At 39.1% G+C, this 17,605-nt stretch overlaps 2 protein-coding genes across 2 annotated transcripts in view; both read left to right on the top strand.

Annotated features, from left to right (window-relative positions):
* Positions 1 to 840, top strand: part of efna3a (ephrin-A3a) — a 153,702-nt gene extending 152,862 nt beyond the window's left edge. The window contains exon 7 of the transcript XR_009267209.1: positions 717 to 840. The gene's annotated coding sequence lies outside the window, so the exon portion shown is untranslated. The remainder of the gene's footprint in view (positions 1 to 716) is intronic.
* Positions 841 to 2,599: 1,759 nt separating this feature from the next.
* efna1a (ephrin-A1a) lies at positions 2,600 to 17,605 on the top strand. Its single transcript, XM_058753040.1, has 5 exons — positions 2,600 to 2,886; positions 13,888 to 14,183; positions 14,998 to 15,063; positions 15,165 to 15,254; positions 15,625 to 17,605. Exons 1-5 carry the CDS (start codon positions 2,789 to 2,791, stop codon positions 15,747 to 15,749), a joined length of 675 nt encoding a protein of 224 aa, XP_058609023.1. The 5' UTR covers positions 2,600 to 2,788; the 3' UTR covers positions 15,750 to 17,605.

Genomic DNA, 17,605 nt, shown 5'->3' with positions numbered 1-17,605 from the left:
CAACTATATCATTTGTGGTACGACTGCCACAGCATTGTTTCAGCAGTCTATCCCCTCTGTCTGTCTTTGATAAATGTGAGCAGTGTGTATAACAAAAAGAAGGAAGATGAAGAAAAGGAAAGGAAAATCAGTTCCCTGTAACATTTTCAGAAAAGTTCAACTTTATGATGCCAAGACCAGGACAAGACCCAAGAAATAAACACGTTACAGCAAGCTTACAGTGGCTCCGTTCCAAAACCTAGTGAAATGCTTATAGAGCCAGCATCTTAACCTCATAAATGACCGATCTGGAATGCCTTACAGGACAAAGAGCAGGACAAATGTCTCACAAAAAGCACTCCTCTAGCAAAGAACACAGAAACTATTGTTTTTAATAACTGCCTTTATAAGGGTTGATATATATTAATATATTGATATATATACTATATATATCAAGTTAGTTAATTATACAAAGTATTAAGCCTTAAAGTACATCCTGCACGCTGCTCACTAGGCTTTGAAACAGAGCAAATACATTTGCTGTACACCATAAACCAAAGCCCAGGCCTTGATAGATTCCCATAAACAAACACTGAATAATTATTGGGTTGACATCAGGAACCTGATTCATTTGCTTTATGTTGTGCAATATTGAATGCTCATGAGGAAGTCGCTGTCTGTTTTGATGAATAGATAGTTATTGCTTCCTTACCTGTCCTGTCTGGCTTACCTGTTAGGACATACAGCTGTTGCAGACATCCCATACCTTACTTTCAGGACCAAACCGGATTGAACTAGAAGGCTAAAGGTGGTACGACAATCCAACGAGATCCTGATGGATATGCATCATGCAGCTGTTTCCGAGCGGTGAGGAAAGCTAGAATGTGTTTATGCAATACACAAATGAGTCTATGATTCTGGAATTTTTATTATATCATAAAGTAAAACAAATAGAAATTATAGATGTCAAAATAAAATTTAAGATTGCATGCAAAACTAAAATATTGTGAATATGAACAATGACCATTTGTTTCTAGGTTTATGTATTTGTTTTACCATTTTTTTTTTTAATTTTTAAATAAATTATACAGATCTACAACACTGTCAAATCAAGTCCGATTAGAGGCAAAGTTTTATAAAACTAAAGAGGAGGCTTGAAAAGGAGCTGACACCATAAATCACGATTTAAGAGTACACATTAAAAAGTAAAGAAAGAAGGAGCAGTGAAAGAAACACTGACACGTGACTGAAGGGGTTTACACAAGTTTATTGGTTAGGTTATAAGAGCAAGATGTAAAAATTGTACATTTGAACTATACCTTTGACGTATTGACACAGTATTACAAACTGAACCTGAAAAAAAATCTAAAGGTTTTAGAAAAGCTTACCAGTATCGAAATTAAAAGATTAAAGATGTTGCCTAAGTTTAATAAAGTTACCAATGATCTTTTGAAATATTTCTATTTGTTGGTGGGTTGAGTATATGTTGGGTTTGTCTCATTATTAAAAGGAGAGATGGAGGAGACTTGAGCCCCACAATTTGCTCCATGAGAGGTGCTTGAATTATGCATTAGCATTCAGCAGAAGTAACTGCTGTTTTGACAAGAGTGCTAAAATGCCTGCTGGCTCTTCTTGAATCTGTCAACAGACAGCGTGTATTGTGCAATACACAGTCAAGAGTGTGTATGTGTGATAGTGAGCAAGTGGGACTAGATTGAAGATGTGAGATGCACACTAGACATTTACTAGAATAAAAATGATTTCCTAAATAAGCACGGACAGCAAACAGCAGGGTTTTATTACATTACATTATCTCTGAATCAGATTATGCATACTTATAGCTATAGTATGCAAAAAGCAGCATGTCTTGGATATTTGAATACTCATTGTTTTTAACACCAAGATGACCTGCATGTATGTAAAAATGTACTTCCACGTTTAAGAAGAACTTCTTCATCAAATTCAGTATTCTGAAAGTAGGCTATATGCTAATCACTAGATATGCTAGATCAGCATGTCATTTTGACTTTTCTCTGTGGGAGGTTAATCAATTGTGTGTAGCCTATTAAGCTGATTCATCAAATAGCCTATCAGTTTTATAAACTACAGAGAACAAATGAAGATAGACCAAATTGGATTGACCAAAGTCTAACTTGCATTTCAAGTCTGTGTGAAAGTGTCAATGGCTTTGTTCTTTATTTTTTAAAAAACGTTGTTGATTGGAGAAGATGAAAGCATTTATACCCTTAGTGTTAAAGGGGGCCTTTTACGAAACCTTTAACACTTCAGTTCGCTCGTATAATCCAATCACAACGCGATGTCCTTTAACTGGCCGGGAGGGAATCGATACAAAACGTTTATTTTTAATCATATGATGTTCCATAACCATGTCGGATTTCTAAGAATAGTTGCTATTCGCAGTTTATTCGGAAAATATGATAACAATCAATTCCCCAACCTCAGTATGAACTGCAATACATCTGTAGAGGGCGATCGACTGCTTCTCCGCTGTGGGGAAGGACGCCTGTGTGCTGATTGGCTGAAGGAGCGTTGGGGCGTGGCTTGTGCGGAGGTCTTTCAACAAAACCAAAATGCGACGCGAAGAAAGTTTCATTCAGTACTGACCAGAAAGATAACAGACACGGATCTCTTGATTTATTGTCAATCTTTGTAGCGCTTAGTACTAACAGCATATTACCTACTCAAAACAGCTTAGAGCTACACGGCTGTACGGAAACAGGGCTTTAGAAGAAACTTCACCTATAGCTGGTTAATTTCTTCATTTGGATTGAATCACAGAGACTCTATAATGGATCTGATGTGGCTTTTACACATCGCAGCGAGTATCTGCGCTTTGCTCGCCTCTGCTGAGAGACACACTGTTTTCTGGAATAATACCAACCCTAAGTAAGTCAATTATTTATTACATTTTACCATTCTTTTCTTGTCCTTTAAATTTAATATTGTGATAATGATTATAATAGAATTTACTTTACGCTGAAACGCTGCTAGTTATTAATAACTTTTTTTTTCTTTTTTTTCCTCTTTTTTTTTTTTTTTGCGAATTCAAGCGTCATATAACTTTTTTCATGGTTGAAGTAGTAAATTATTGCTACTTTTTTCTCTTTGTGTGAATGTTTCTTTGCATCTTATGCGGGTGTTATTTTATGGTCGGAGTTGGAGATGCGTGCTAGTTTAAATTGGGGATGCGTTTTGACGTTGTGATGTAGTTACATCTTTACCTGTAACAGATTGCATAATTCAGACACTCTTATTGCGTCATAATCTGTCCACTACCCATCACTGAATGTTTGTTTACCTGTATTTGTACATGTGATGCGCAAATCTGCCTCTTAAGAAGAATGATGCTCTCTGGGTGTGTGTTGACCATGCTCGTTCTCGTACCTATCTAAACAGTAATAGTAGTAGTTATAGCTATGAGCATATTAATATAATGTAAGCTCAACAGCGGTCCTGCCATATGGTGCTTTTAATTCATGCTGGGAAAACAAGGGCTGAACAGAAAAATACGTGGAAATTGACAGGGCCGTTTTGCTCTTTTGACGTTTAGCCTATGAGTCAGTGAGGTGTTGAAATAGGTGTTGAGTGACTTTTCCGACTGAAACGCGCAGAGCAGACGCGAATGAATTAATTCTGGATCTTTATAATGATTCTGTTGAACCGACTCACCGAGCGCTTGCGATTGACTGAAAGGAGGAACTTTGTTTCAGGGTTGCTATGTAAGGTGGTACAAAGTACAATTATTTTTTCGAGCATGTGGGAAATGTTATATAGCAAAACATAAACTGTAGGGCATGTAGCTAACTAAATATAGGAGTATTTAACTGAAAAAAAAAAAAAGTTCTGTGTGTGGACTTCTGAGAATAGTTTTGAGTGATAATACAATAAATAGGCCTATTTTAATAAAATAATGAAAAAAAAAAAAACATATTTGAACCGGTTCACTGAAATGAACTGATTCGTTCAAATGAATCAAATGTATGAAAGCTAAACCTGACAAATACAAGATAGGATCATACTAAGTTACAGCAGTAATTTTGTCATCTCTGAACAATTGGTGTTAAAATTTACAAGACCCCAAAGGCAGTGAGACTGAATTAGCAGAGAAACACTGACAACAAAATGAAAACTGCTGAAATAGAGCACACACACATTTAATGCATCAACTCTTCTTAAAACAAAAAGTGTTTGCTCCAGCAGATGTAATGATTACGTCAAAGTCCAAACAACAGCGATCATTTTATCGCCTGTGTAATCCACATACTTGCTATTTTTATTCCATATCTTAATCTTTCCCACTTTCTATCTATCTCTCTCTCTCTCTCTCTTTCTCTCTCTGTGTGTGATCTAATCCTGTTTTCATAGAAATACTAGAGGGGCTGGGGAGACGATTTTTTCCTGCACTTCTTTCTTTCTGCATTTCTGCATTTATTTCTGTATTTTCCTGCACTTCTTTCTTTCTTTGCACAATACTTTTTGCACTTCTTTCTTTCTGCATTTTTTTCATTTAGTTTTGCATTTTCCTGCACGTCTTTCGTTCTTTCTTTCTGCAGTTCTGTCTGCATTTCTTTCTTTTAATTATTTTCACAAATGAAATATAGTCCATGAAGTGTAATAATGAGGTTCCATTTATGCATTGATCTCTCTGAGACACATGGTCGACTGTGTGTGTGTGTGTGTAGGTGTGTATAAGTCTTGAGGGAAGGTTGACTTCAGGGTCGACAGACCACTGCAGCTGAGCTTGTTTTTTTTGTTTTTTTTTCAGCATGAGAGATGATTCTGAGTCAGGTCGTGTAAGTGTGCGTGTTTGAATTTGTTGGTGCGTGTTCTTGTTGTGCTTGCAGCTGCTTGCTGAAACACATGTGTTGTAGTGTTACTCAGTCAATAGTTGATCAACTGGAAGGTGTGAGCTCATTAAGGAGTGTCCTGGTGAGCAGTTGTAATCCAACCCTTGTTTATGATTTACTGACTCACTCGTATATTTATTAACTAAAATTCTCTATTCACTCCCATAGAGAGTGTTTTTCTCATGTTTAACCATTTGGAAGTACCACTAGTAACAGTTTACCTAAAATTAAAAAGTAAATTATTTATTCACTCTCATGTTGTTGAAACTAGAAAGCGAAAAAAAGCAGTGCACCATTAACATATCATAAAAGAGCTCCAAACAACTATATTCCAGGATTTCTGAATTCACACGATAGTTTTGTGTGAGGAACAGACTGAGTCATTATTCACTGAAAATGTTGACATCCTCCCTAGCTTTCTTTTCATGAAAGTTCATGAGACACACACAAAGTCCAATTCATGAACGAATAATTCAAGTGGAACTTTTTCAATGTATTGTTTAATCCAGTTCAGAAAACTGGTCTGACTGATTTGTTCATAAATCTCATACTTACCGACTCTATGATCTGGTTTGTCGCTCGAGCCACTGCATGAAAGTCAGGAAATTTGGAATATAGCACATATGAATCAGTTTTATTATCTTTTATTTATGCTTTTCGAAAGCCAACATTTATTATAATTATACAGCAAAGAGCAGCATGTACTATTTCTCCTTTTATGTTCCACATAAGGGAAAAAAAAGTGTTTTGGTTTTGGAACAACATGAGAGTGAGTAAATGATGACTGAACTTGGGTGAACTAATCTTTTAATATCACTTATGGATTCTAAATCTTTTCTGTAATTGTTGCTGTTGTTATTTTATCAGCACTCAAAGGCTTATAGAGATTTCTTCTCTTTCTGTATCTTTCTTCTCTTTCTTTGGCTTCTCTCTCCTACCTGTCCTTCCCAAACCTCCTCCCTTTCCTCTGGCTGTGTGCCCCGTACTGCATGGTTAACTGGCACAAAGTTCAACCTCTCCTCTGCTCCTTTTTCTTTAACTCTTTCCCTCAATCGTGTTGCTCTGCCCCTATCCCATCAGTACCCCAAAACTCTCCGACCTCCTCACATTTTTGTTTCTTCTCCGCTTGTCCGCGATCACCCCATTGTGTTACTGTTTCACCCTGCAAAAAGGCCTTTTACATGGTTTAATTCAGCCAGAAATGGGGCTTTCTTGGTTTTCTACCCAAAATGTCCCATTCACTGGTGAATTTCTTTTTTTTTTTTTCTTCCATGGAACAGGGCTTTTTTTGCTTGTGGGGTTTTGCCAGCTAAGTGCTTTTTTGTTATACGTTCCAGCCAAATTAGCACGCTCCCACAGCAGATCTGCAGTGGAACAAAACCAGGGGCTAGTGTGACCAATTGCAGGCCAGAGTTCACAGCCGAAATGAAGTGGCATTCATGCGGTGTGTCTGTCACTGTGCGTGTCTGTAAATGTGAGCGGAGAGGAGAAGTGGAGATAGAAACCGGTGATAAAGTGCCATTTTGCTTTTGTCTACATGTCACTTAGCATTAAACTCATCAGATCTGTGTGTGTGCGTGTTCGCTGACAGTGAGAGAGTGAGTGATGAAGTGCCATTCACTCTCTGTAGTCTGTCACTCTCTCTAGTGGTCTTCAAATAGGGAGGCCGCCACTCGAGCCCACCTCTCTCCCGGTCTCCCGTCTGGCTTCTCCCTCGTTCCCTCTACCTTTTATCTCAGCCATACACGCCAGCGCTTTTCATCCTTTTATTCAGTTCCTGTCCTTATTTCCTTTCCCTCTGTGAAAGAAGGAAGAAAAAGAGGTGTTGAATTTTCTTTCTTGCTTTTCTTTATCAGGTTTGGCAGCCATTATCACCAGAGCTTGTCTTGCTCCCCTTTTCTCCTCCCTTTCACCTTCTCCATACCTATTCCGTCCATTCCCTGAATCTGAATTCTGGTGATATCTGCATAATTCAAATGGCCGTCATTCACAAAGCTCTACAGATTCCCGCCCATTGAGAGTTTGTTTTTCAGCTGGTTTAGTACACATTTCCATTTAAAGGGTTAGTTCACCCAAATATGAAAATTGGCCTCATGTCGTTCTGAATTCATAAGACTTCCATTCATCTTTGAAACAGAAATGAAGATCAAGCAAGTGCCATATTTGATGAACTCTATGTATGTTCGTCAATCAATGTTTATGTGTGAATAAAAGCCTAAATTAAATCTGTTCATCACATAAAGCACTCAAAATAAACAGCTTGAGTAATTGTTTAGTTCTTATGAACTTTTTGAAGCCTTTAAAATGTTCAGTAATTTGACTTCCTAAATGGAAGGACAGAAATCTCTCGTATTCCATTAAAAATATCTTCATTTGTGTTTCGAAGATGAGCGGAAGTCGTATGTTTTTGGAAACGACTATCTCTTTAAGACATTTTTAAGATATATAAACCTATTCCACAGAATTGACTTCTTCATTGCCTCCATCCCTTTTCCAGATTGTAATCAACTCTTAATCTTTCGTCTTGTGAATTGAATTTGGCTCTTTTTCGCCGATTGCTGACCCAAGATAATCTTCTCCAGCAGTCCTCATTCATTTAAGCTCCTACATGCAGTCCCTATCGGCCAGAAGTGTTTTCTTTATATAATGTGTGAAATGTGTGATATTATTTGAATCCTGAGAGATTTACTATATTGCGATTTCCAGACATGAGTGAGAAAGTGAACTCTGGCCAAAGGTTGAGGAGACGGCCTTTTCCCTCGTCAAGCGTGAGTTTCCTGGCCAAGTGTTTTCCCGGGAAAACGGCACATCCTGCGCGTACAATAAACAATACCTTTCTCACACACTTGCGCACGCAAGCGGCCCACTTCTTACACAAGTCTCAGATACACACACTTCCTCGTACGCACACATGCTCTGTAAATTATTATTCACACGAGTTAAAGGGCTTGAGAAAGCGATCGTTTTGTCTACAGTTATAGGGGAATAAACACGTACCTATGCACCCGTCTCGCATTTGTCACTCGTTGCTTTCTCACGCACCTTGTTTCAAACATGATTTGTTCATTACACCTTCAGTAATCCAGTTTCTGTTTTATCTGTATTTCTTTTTTATCATATCGCTGTCTTCAACTCCATCAGAATTCCCAGAATTGTTCCTTCATTCCTTTTCCCCCCTTTCACCTCATTTTTAACATCTGTGATGTTTAATCAGTTCCTCTTATATTTGACAACACAGATCAATCTTTTAACAGGTATTTAACAGCGCTTTACAATCACACGCTAAGTATTTGTCAGGGATGTGCTGTTAAGTTTGTGTGAGTGTATTTGTTGTCTTAGGATCTTGTTGTCACAGTCTCAACCCCATGTGGTTTTGTCTCCGCACTCTCGTTGTTTGTACTGTTCTTGAATGGACTAGGGCCGGATTCACAAAACATTCTTAAGAAGAAATTTCTTCTTAACTGCCATTTTCTTCTTATTTTTTAACTGAAGAAAAAAGTTAAGAATATTTTCAAAACTTACAAAATACAAAACTTAAGAAGAATTCAAATTCTTGAAAAGAATCTTCTTAAAAATCGTCGTAAATAACTTCTTAAATTTAGGACAGCCCCAGACTTGTCTTAAATCCCAAACAGTAAGAATTATTTAATAAATTTATTGGATTATTTCAAATTAATTGTTATATTTAGCTACCACTTGTAGTACACTTGAGTTGTACTAGTGAATGAAAGATGGGTTCTAGTGTACTAAAAGTGGTAACTAAATACATTTTTTAAATACAAAGATAGTATGTTAAATGCGCATTTTAGTTCATATTCATGGTGTCTCAAAATAGCACAGTTGAGTACACTTAGATGATCTTAAGTTTGTCTTAAGAAGTACTAAAAGATCATTTTTAGTATAATAAGTACAAAAGTAGTGCGCGAAAATAGAGCACTTTAAGTAGGCTACATTATGGAAGTGCACTTGTTTTTCACCTGGTGCAGTTGACCGGTCGGGTCTGTAATTAGTTTGACAGATTGGACAAATAAGGAATTAGATGGCTGAATTAATTCCTAAGTCAGCTTTTAAGACGCTGTACGAATTATGAGTTTAAAAATGTAGCTCTTGATATTATACACAGCTTAGATGGTCTTGGTTTAACGAAAATTTAAGGGACACAAACATTGCATTTCTGAGTAGATCTTTATCACACACTACCATTTCTTCACAAAAGAGGAAAGAGTTCAGTCATTTGAGAAAGCAAATCTGACAACTTGATCAATGGTGCTGAGAGACAAAAGATTGAGCGATTTGAAGGGAAAGAAAAAGATTGATGGGCATAAGATGTATGTAAGCAAGATAGATTGAAAAACCCTGGTGTGGAATATTGTCACAAATGGGGGAACCGGTCAGATTTGGTTGTCATGGCAGTCGCAAGGGCCAGAGTTAGTGTCCACAAGCATAGGTCACTAACCAACATGCCTCGAATTCCAGCGAACTGCTCTCTGATTGGTTGAGAATGCCTGGGGGTGGGGCTACTGGGAGAATGAATGGGGGATCAAACAGGCTTATTGAGTGCTGAGAGACGAACCGAGCGAGTGGACAGAGATGGATGGATTGAAGAAAAGATGAAAGAGCGGGTCTGGTCCGAGTCAGGGCGAGGACAAGCGCAAGAGCGGCCCGTTCTGGTTTATCAAAGGATTCCTCGCTTTTTTCCATTCTTCGCATTCTTTATCTCTCTTACACCTGCACAGTACAAAAGTTTTTTTGTGTGTGTGTGAAAATATAGGCAAAATCTTCCTTTCCAAACTGAACCACCTCACCGGTTCCTTTCCCTTTTTCCTTCTATCGCTCTCTTTCTGTCTCCCGCCAGCCTTTGTTGCATTTCCAACCGAACCACTCCACTGTAACGCTCCAACTGTGTTTCAGAACAATAAAAGAGCTTGCTATGGGCCCCTCATCTCTCTCTCTTTCTGCTTGTATTAAACTGAATGAGGCCCCTGGCCCCTCAGCAACCTAGGCCGGGTAATCCCGGAGCACAGAGCACCCAATGATCCTGCCACACTGCATTCCGAACCAGTCACCCGGAACAACGCCGCCTACATTAGCTCTGAATTAAAACGACAGGGGCTAATGACATAGTCGTTTTAACCAGCGAACGCAGGTGTGCGGACGAGAGTGAAGGATGGATATTTGAACAGATCCGGGGTCAGAATTTCATTAATTACCGTTTAGACTGTAGTATCAGGTGCTGAAAGCTACAAAAGATCACAGATCGAATGACAGGGATGTTGGCGGACCTATTGTTGGTGTGAGCGTGTGTGTGTGTGTGTGTGTGTGTGTGTGTGTGTGTGTTTGTGGGTGGGTGGGCGGGCGTTTAAATACCTCAGACCTTCCCTTTTAAACAGGTGAATGTGAGAAGAATGTAAACTTTTTCTAGAGTATTAACCAACTTCCCTGCATCTGTGTGTAAGTGTGTGTCTGCGCTGCTGACTCCGAGTATTTCCTCACCCCCCACTGATCATCCCCCCTTTCTCTGAGCTCCGACATTCCAGCAAGCGATAGAGTGTTGAAATGAGAGAGGGAGAGGGAGGAGAGACCAATTGATAGACAGACTTAGAGGGGCTAAAAAAGAACAACAGAAGCAAAACTTTGAATTAAAGATTAAGAGACCTGAGATTAACCCAGTCGCCCATTTGGCATTAAGTCAATTCTTCCTACTGAGCATTCCACTGATATTTACAGGAAGAGTTCAGCGTGAAAAAAACTTCAGCTATTCAGATTTTACAGTAAGCGCGGACGTGACTCACAAGCACCCGTATTCTTCATCTTCATGCCAGGTTTCAAAGTTCATAAATCAAGCACAGAGATCAGTCATACTCGTTTTTCTTTACTCAAATGAAAAAGATAAGGATGGAACTGAGGTGTAATTTAGTCTTATGTTTATTTTGATATTATATACTGCATGACTACTTATTTCTTTTTTTCTTTTCTTTTTCTTTTTTTCTTTTTTTTATATTGGGGGGATTATTTTGTTTGTTATTAGCCTACTGCTTGTTTATTCCATTTTCAGTATTATCTCTTATTTTATCAATTTATCACTGCTTTGACAATATAGTAATACTACTAAAATTATAATACTAATACTAAAAAATATAATAATAATAAAGCATAGATAATAATAATAAAGCATAGATAATAATAATAATAAAGCATAGTCATCTGCGAGATTAAAACTAAAACGAAGAGAACATTTTTAATATTTCAGCTGTCCCTTTGTTAAACCTTAACACCATTATGGAGCCTCGTCTGAAGCCTGGAACTAAAAATCAGAGGACAAAACACAAAGCATAAATGATTTAGGTTCATCTATGGATGCTCAAGATGAAGTTTGGCCCAGTATGTGTGATGAATGATGCAAGAATGAGCAATTGGCATACTGTATGAATAAAGGCATTGATAAAGTAACTGTAGCATTTGAAAGGACACTGGCGCGGTGAGCACCCGCTGACCCCTGTATTGAGACGGGGTCCATCCCCCACTGCTTTCTCCCACCCTCCCCACTGACTCCCAGCCCCCAGGGGCTGAGGGGGGAGCAGCATAATTGCCCCCCTCTGGGACCACTTTAATTCCAGTCTTTGTGTTTTAATTGCCCCCCCTCCCGACCCCCTTTTGATGAACACATTGGGGCCATACCACAAACAGATTTTAATCAGGGCTTTAACGGGGTGTGTGTGTGCTGGTGTGCCAGATGACTGCTCCCAAGCATCTGGTGACAGCAGTTAAAGAATGTGAGACATGTAAATTATTATTGGTGGTGAGGTATATTTGCTTCATTCATCAAACAAAGATGCATCAGTGTGTGACTCCCGTTCACGGCCTCCAGAGAATTGAAGTGTGTGACTGGGAGTGCTAAGTTTGGCTTTATATGTAGCTCTGTGTGTGTGTTTGGATCAGCAGTGAGTGAAAGCAGCAGGCCAATTAAAAGGGCTGTGTGTGTAAGACTAGAAGAGGTCTGGAGCCAGATCGTCTGTCCTAAGACCAAGGGGTCCCCCCCCATCAACAAACAAGAAAAAGAGAGAGCGAGACAGACTTTGGAGACTTTGATCATCGAACAGACGTGTGGATGTTGTCACACACCGACAGAAACACCCACTCTGGGAAATAACTCTACTGCTGTTTCCAGCAGACAGGGAGGAAAGCTGAAATTCTCCAGAAGTTATGAGGATCCCAGTTAGTGTCTATGACGCTCATTTAGGCCCTTGAGAGGTTTGTGTTCCAATATTTCAGGGTCAACTGATACTTTACTCAATTAGCAAGAGTATTACACTTTCTAAAGAAAATCTGAGTGGTGATTGCTTGAGCAAGACCCACTACCATAAAGCTAGGGTGTTCTGGGTGGGTGCCAGACTGTTGCTAAGTGGTTGCTAGGGTCTTCTAGACGGCTACAATGGCATTTGTTAATGTTTACTTACTACTCCAAGTGAAGAGAGTCCATCCACAAGTCTTTATGATATTCTAGATATGGCTCCTTGGTTTACTCCTTTATTATAAGTAATTGCAACGTTTCCAGGTAGAAATTGAAACTCTAGATGTTTTACGTTTAGAAGCCACACAATTTGAGGTATCAATCACAATTATTTTTGTAAATGCATGTTATTGATCTTATTGTGAACAATTCAACAATGCATGTTACAATCTTGAATCGAAACATCTCAACTGGTGAAACGTCAGACTCCTCACTGATGACATATGCCAGAATTCTTAAACCCATTTTTTTTTTTTAATCGAATGCAAGCTTGTGACAACACCCAAAGAATTGAACCAAGTATCGCAAAATGAAAAAAATTATCGCTCACTACATCCGTTTAATCGCAACTTTAAGGGCTAGCAAGCATTAACAAGGATCACTAATAAAACTTGACCTTTAATAGCAAATTTCAAAAAAGAAAAACATTTTTACAGCACAAACCTGATCACCATCCAAAAAGTTACACCCGGGGAGCCCAAAAAGTTTTTATAGCTGATTTTAGACTTGCCTGATATTGAGCTTATAATGAAAAAGTCTGAACCTGAGCCGAGCTCAGAAATGAACATATGGAAGCTAAAGTGGCATCCGATGATGGATGGATGAATAAATAAGCGAGGGCATTCTTTCTACCTCTGGCATTCTTCTATCAGTGGGTAGCACATAAACAGAGATAGCATACTGCCAGAAGAGCTACAGGAGCAGAACCAAGAATGAAGCAAATGCTGGAGAGAGGGAGGGCGTGGAGAGGAGCAGACAGGCAGACTGTCTCCGTCGCCTCCCTCCGTGTGTCAAATGAAAGGGAGAAGTGTGGCGTAGACAGGGTGTGTATGACTCCGTCAACCGGAGTGCGTGTGTTTATCTGTAATGAGTAAGGGAGTGTTGACGAAACGCAGATTTATTTCTCCATTTGTGTTTGTGAGTGTGAGCGTGTTTCTGCAGATAGTCAATAGTCATCAACTGGTGATGCAACCTGACAGATTGCTAATGTCTTTGCGTAAATAAGACTCTGCTCTCACGAGGCAAGCGAGATCAATACGTCGCGCACATTCAAGCCAACACGTCCATGTTCCTGTCAACTCTGACCTATTCTCTGACTTCGGACAGCGTGTGGTTCGATCAGTGGACCGCTGTTCAGAATAATCTATATTCATGCATCTGTCTGGGCTCTTCTTCTACAAAGAAATCAACATACTCATCTGTCTTTCCATTGTTCGAATTTTTTTGTCTTTTCTTCCCCGCCGCCGTCCCATTGTGATTTGCCGTCTGGTCGTCTTTGAGATGGTATTGTAGATCAATGCGAGGGCAATTGAAAATGTGATTGCATCAGGCTTGGCATTCAAGTCAGACGTTCCGTGAAAGTACTCTAAATTAAGAATTCTTGTCACCGATGGGACAGACATCGGTGAAGTTTTTCTCGTTTTCTGCAGATCTCTAGTGCTAGATAGTCTTATCTCAAAAATTTTTGTTTTTTATGGGTTATTTTGCATTATCTGTATTTTTATACAAAGTATTCACTCATTCTTTCAGGTTCAGATGGGACAACTATGCAGTTGAGGTACGCCTGAACGACTACCTGGACATCGTTTGCCCTCACTACCCACTGGGCGAAGTGCCATCACAGGATGCCGAGCGCTATGTGCTCTACATGGTAGAACGTGAAGACTACGACTCCTGCCGCCCACAATCCTACGACCAGATGCGCTGGGAATGCGGCCACCCTTTCGCCCCACACGCACCCGAGAAGTTCTCCGAGAAGTTCCAGCGCTTCACACCATTCACTCTGGGGAAAGAGTTCCGACAGGGCGAGAGCTACTACTACATCTGTGAGTACAGGCCTTACAAAAGTCAGCTTGCACTTAAGCTATGAATGTAACATTTATGGTGGATCGTTTTGAAGAATGGTTAGGGGTGGAAATGCTTTTGAACATCCGAAAACCCATTATAGATTTATTGCCCCACAAACCATGCGCTGAATGCTAAGTCTGTGAGTCATATTTGAGCCCTCCTTTAGCACCACAGTAATGAATACATTTCAATTCATGTTGTGGACTGCTAAACTGGCAGCAAAACCGCTACGTGTCTTTCTGGCATCCCCATAGGCTATCCTTGGGGAGTCGGAAACACAAGGAGCGCAATTCAGCCAGCATGTGGACTGGAATATGGAGGTCTAGAATTAACAATGGCGAAATTCGACAACCCAATTTAGACCCTTCTAGGAAAGCGTGCTGCTAAAAAAGCTAATTGTGCAAACATTGTGCAGTCAAAGGTGGAGTGTTTCATGGATAAAAATGCATTAGGTCTGTTTTGACAGTGTGGAAAGATCAATGACAGTTAGTCAAATGCAAATACAGCAGAACTAAATCCAATTTTCACTGTCGTAGTCGGTGACACACTGTGAACTCTAGTGGTAGTGAGCGCCTTAAGAATTCGAGTACAGTTCCACCACTGTAATAAAAAAGATCAGACACAGGTCACAGGTCCAGATGGCTGCTAAAGAGAAGTGGATTAGCCACTACACGTCAAACACTATTAACCTTCTTTCTAATTAACGTGACTGCTACTCATTTACTCATTTACCTCTCTCCGTTATCCTTTTATCTCCCTCAAACCTGATGGTTTTCTTTTTTTGCCTCACAGCCAAACCACTACACCACCACGGACAGGAGTGTCTGAGACTCAGAGTGGACGTAGTTGCCAATGATGGTAAGTAATCGCTGCCCTGGTGGTGTGTAGCTGAATTAGCAGATCTTAAAACTGCACATTTCAATTGATCCGTGCATTCACTGGTGTTTGTTTCCATTCAGGTTCTCAAGAAGCCAGGGTCAGCACAGGAGGCGGAGCCAAGGTGGGCGCAGGGGGAGGAGCTCACACACCGTCTAATCGGTTACCAGCAGGTACGGTCACACCAATTGAGTTTTTACTGTATTTTTGATTAAATAAATGCAGCCTTGGTCGGCATAAGAGACCTCTTTCAAAAATATTTTAAAAAAATTAATTATTCCAAACTTTTAAATAGTGGCGTGTTAATGTATACACAGTTTTATAAAATTATTAAACTATATATAATTTAAAAGAACAGCATTCATTTAAAATATAAATGTTTGTAACATCATAAATATATAATATATATATATATATATTTCGGTAAAATGAAAAACTAAACACTGTTAGTATGCATGATAAATGCATAGAGTCTCTGGCCTTATATTGGTATACCATCTACAACTACTAAAAAACTAAATATTTATTGGTTCCCTGTTACAGATGATCCTGTTGTGGCTCTTCCTGAAGTACAGAAAAGCATGCGGACAAACTCCGCCATTTCAATAGCATCCTGGACTGTTCTCACAACTCTACTCCCCATTTTATTATTGCTGGTCTTACAGTGAGATGAACATTGGACTAAATTACACTTACAAAAGACTATAATGACGGCAGCCTGTGTTGATGGAAGCACACAGGGGTAGCTCTTTACATCCCAGTGCTGGCCATTGGGAGGTGCGTACAGGAAGTGGAGCTCGCTCACACCGCTGGTGCCGGTGGAGAAGCGTAACTGGAATGAAGAGGGCTTTGAACTTTGGACACTTCTAAAGAAACAACGCGAGACGTCAGTATTTTTCTGGAAATAATGTTCATGCAAAGGGAATTTTTTTTTTTCCCTTTTCCATTTTTTGTTCCTCATATAAACGCCGGACTAAAAAAACCTGGATAAGAACAAACTGAAACAGTAATGCAGATTTTGAATTAGCACATACTTCAATTATGGACAACCCCTTTATTCGAGTGTCATAATGAGGGGACACAAGCCAAGAATGAGCCAAAGACCACAAAGCTTCTCATGAAGGAGCAGAGCGATCAAACCTTTTATTGTTTTCTCATGTTTTGTTGATCCAGAGAAATAATTGAGTTTCGTATTAATTTATGTAGCATCAGCTCAGTGGGTTTTATTCTCACGATTTTCTCATGATTTTACAAGACTGTGTGCTGTACCTGGAAATGCAGCACAGAACACAAACAAACCCCTTTTCCACTGAAATGATGCTGGTTCCTGTGACGGGACGTCTGAGGAAATGAATAGTGTATGTCAGATTGAGCGCCGGCACCCTGTCAGTGGAAAATGGGGGCATCCGATACTGTTTACCAAACCCACTGACACACTTCCATTCACAAATGCTGTGTTGTTTTTGTACATTCATTGTTTAGAGAGTAAATTATTAGGTGTGCTGCAGAACAAATTACTGTATATAGTGAGCAAAAATGTTTACTGTGTGCTAGAGAGAGAGGGAATGAGACGTGAGAGAGGAGAAACTCGTTGGATTCATGTGTATGTAGATGAAAGACAGGAAGAAATGCTGGCAAAAAAAGGAAATGTTGGTATGTCCAGAAACACACACTGCCTCTCAAATGTGTGTGTGTGTTCACAGAGGAGACGTGATGGTCTGTCCTGGGACGGTGGGTCAGATGAGCACCATCAGCATTTAACCTGCCAAGCACAATCAATGACACACACACACACACACCACTTACACATCACAAATGGACAACTGGAAGCCAACAAATATGAAATAAAAAAATTTACAAAACACACAAATTAATGCTAGAAAATAAGACATTTAAAATCGTTAAATTGCAATATATATGCACAGTATATAATGCAATTTAATAATAGCAAATGATTTATTTATAACACTTATTTTTACCTATTTAATTAAAAATCTCAAAATAAGCCACTGTTATTGACTGATGAATCTCAAAATGGCCAAATATCTGCTGATAAATTGACCTGCCTGATATATCAGTCTGTTACTACAATATAAGTCTGCTATTTTTGTTTTTAATATACATATACTATATACTACCAAGAACTGTTTGTGTGGGGAAACTGGACCTGGTTTACAATTTGAGAAGGACACACGTTTATAACACTAATCCGCTAAAGCACTATGAACAAAACAGCACATACACTGACTCTGACATGATGTAGCTGTTTAAGCTCAATTCCGGGCAGTTGTTAGTACGACTGATGCAGCTGTACATGACTAACGTTAGATCACTCCCATTCATTTTTTGACTTTTGTTTTCCTTTTTCCATTCTCATATTCTTATTTTGTACATTTATTGTGTAAAATGTATATTATGTATATAAAGAAGATTATATAAAAAGAGACCTTTGATAAAAAAACAAAAACAAAACAGTTAATGTGAAGATTCTTATGTGAAAATAAATGATATTTTTGGAAAATGC

Source organism: Onychostoma macrolepis, chromosome 19, assembly GCF_012432095.1.
Source record: "Onychostoma macrolepis isolate SWU-2019 chromosome 19, ASM1243209v1, whole genome shotgun sequence".
In the NCBI taxonomy this organism is placed as follows: Eukaryota; Metazoa; Chordata; class Actinopteri; order Cypriniformes; family Cyprinidae; genus Onychostoma; species Onychostoma macrolepis.
Note: the sequence above shows the minus strand (reverse complement) of the source record. Positions and strands in the feature narration are given on the sequence as shown.

Coding starts and splice junctions, on each gene's coding strand:
- efna1a (XM_058753040.1), top strand. CDS start 2,789: ATGGATCTGATGTGGCTTTTACACATCGCAGCGAGTATCTGCGCTTTG. Junction 2,887..13,887: donor TGGAATAATACCAACCCTAA/GTAAGTCAATTA, acceptor TCATTCTTTCAG/GTTCAGATGGGACAACTATG. Junction 15,064..15,164: donor GGACGTAGTTGCCAATGATG/GTAAGTAATCGC, acceptor GTTTCCATTCAG/GTTCTCAAGAAGCCAGGGTC.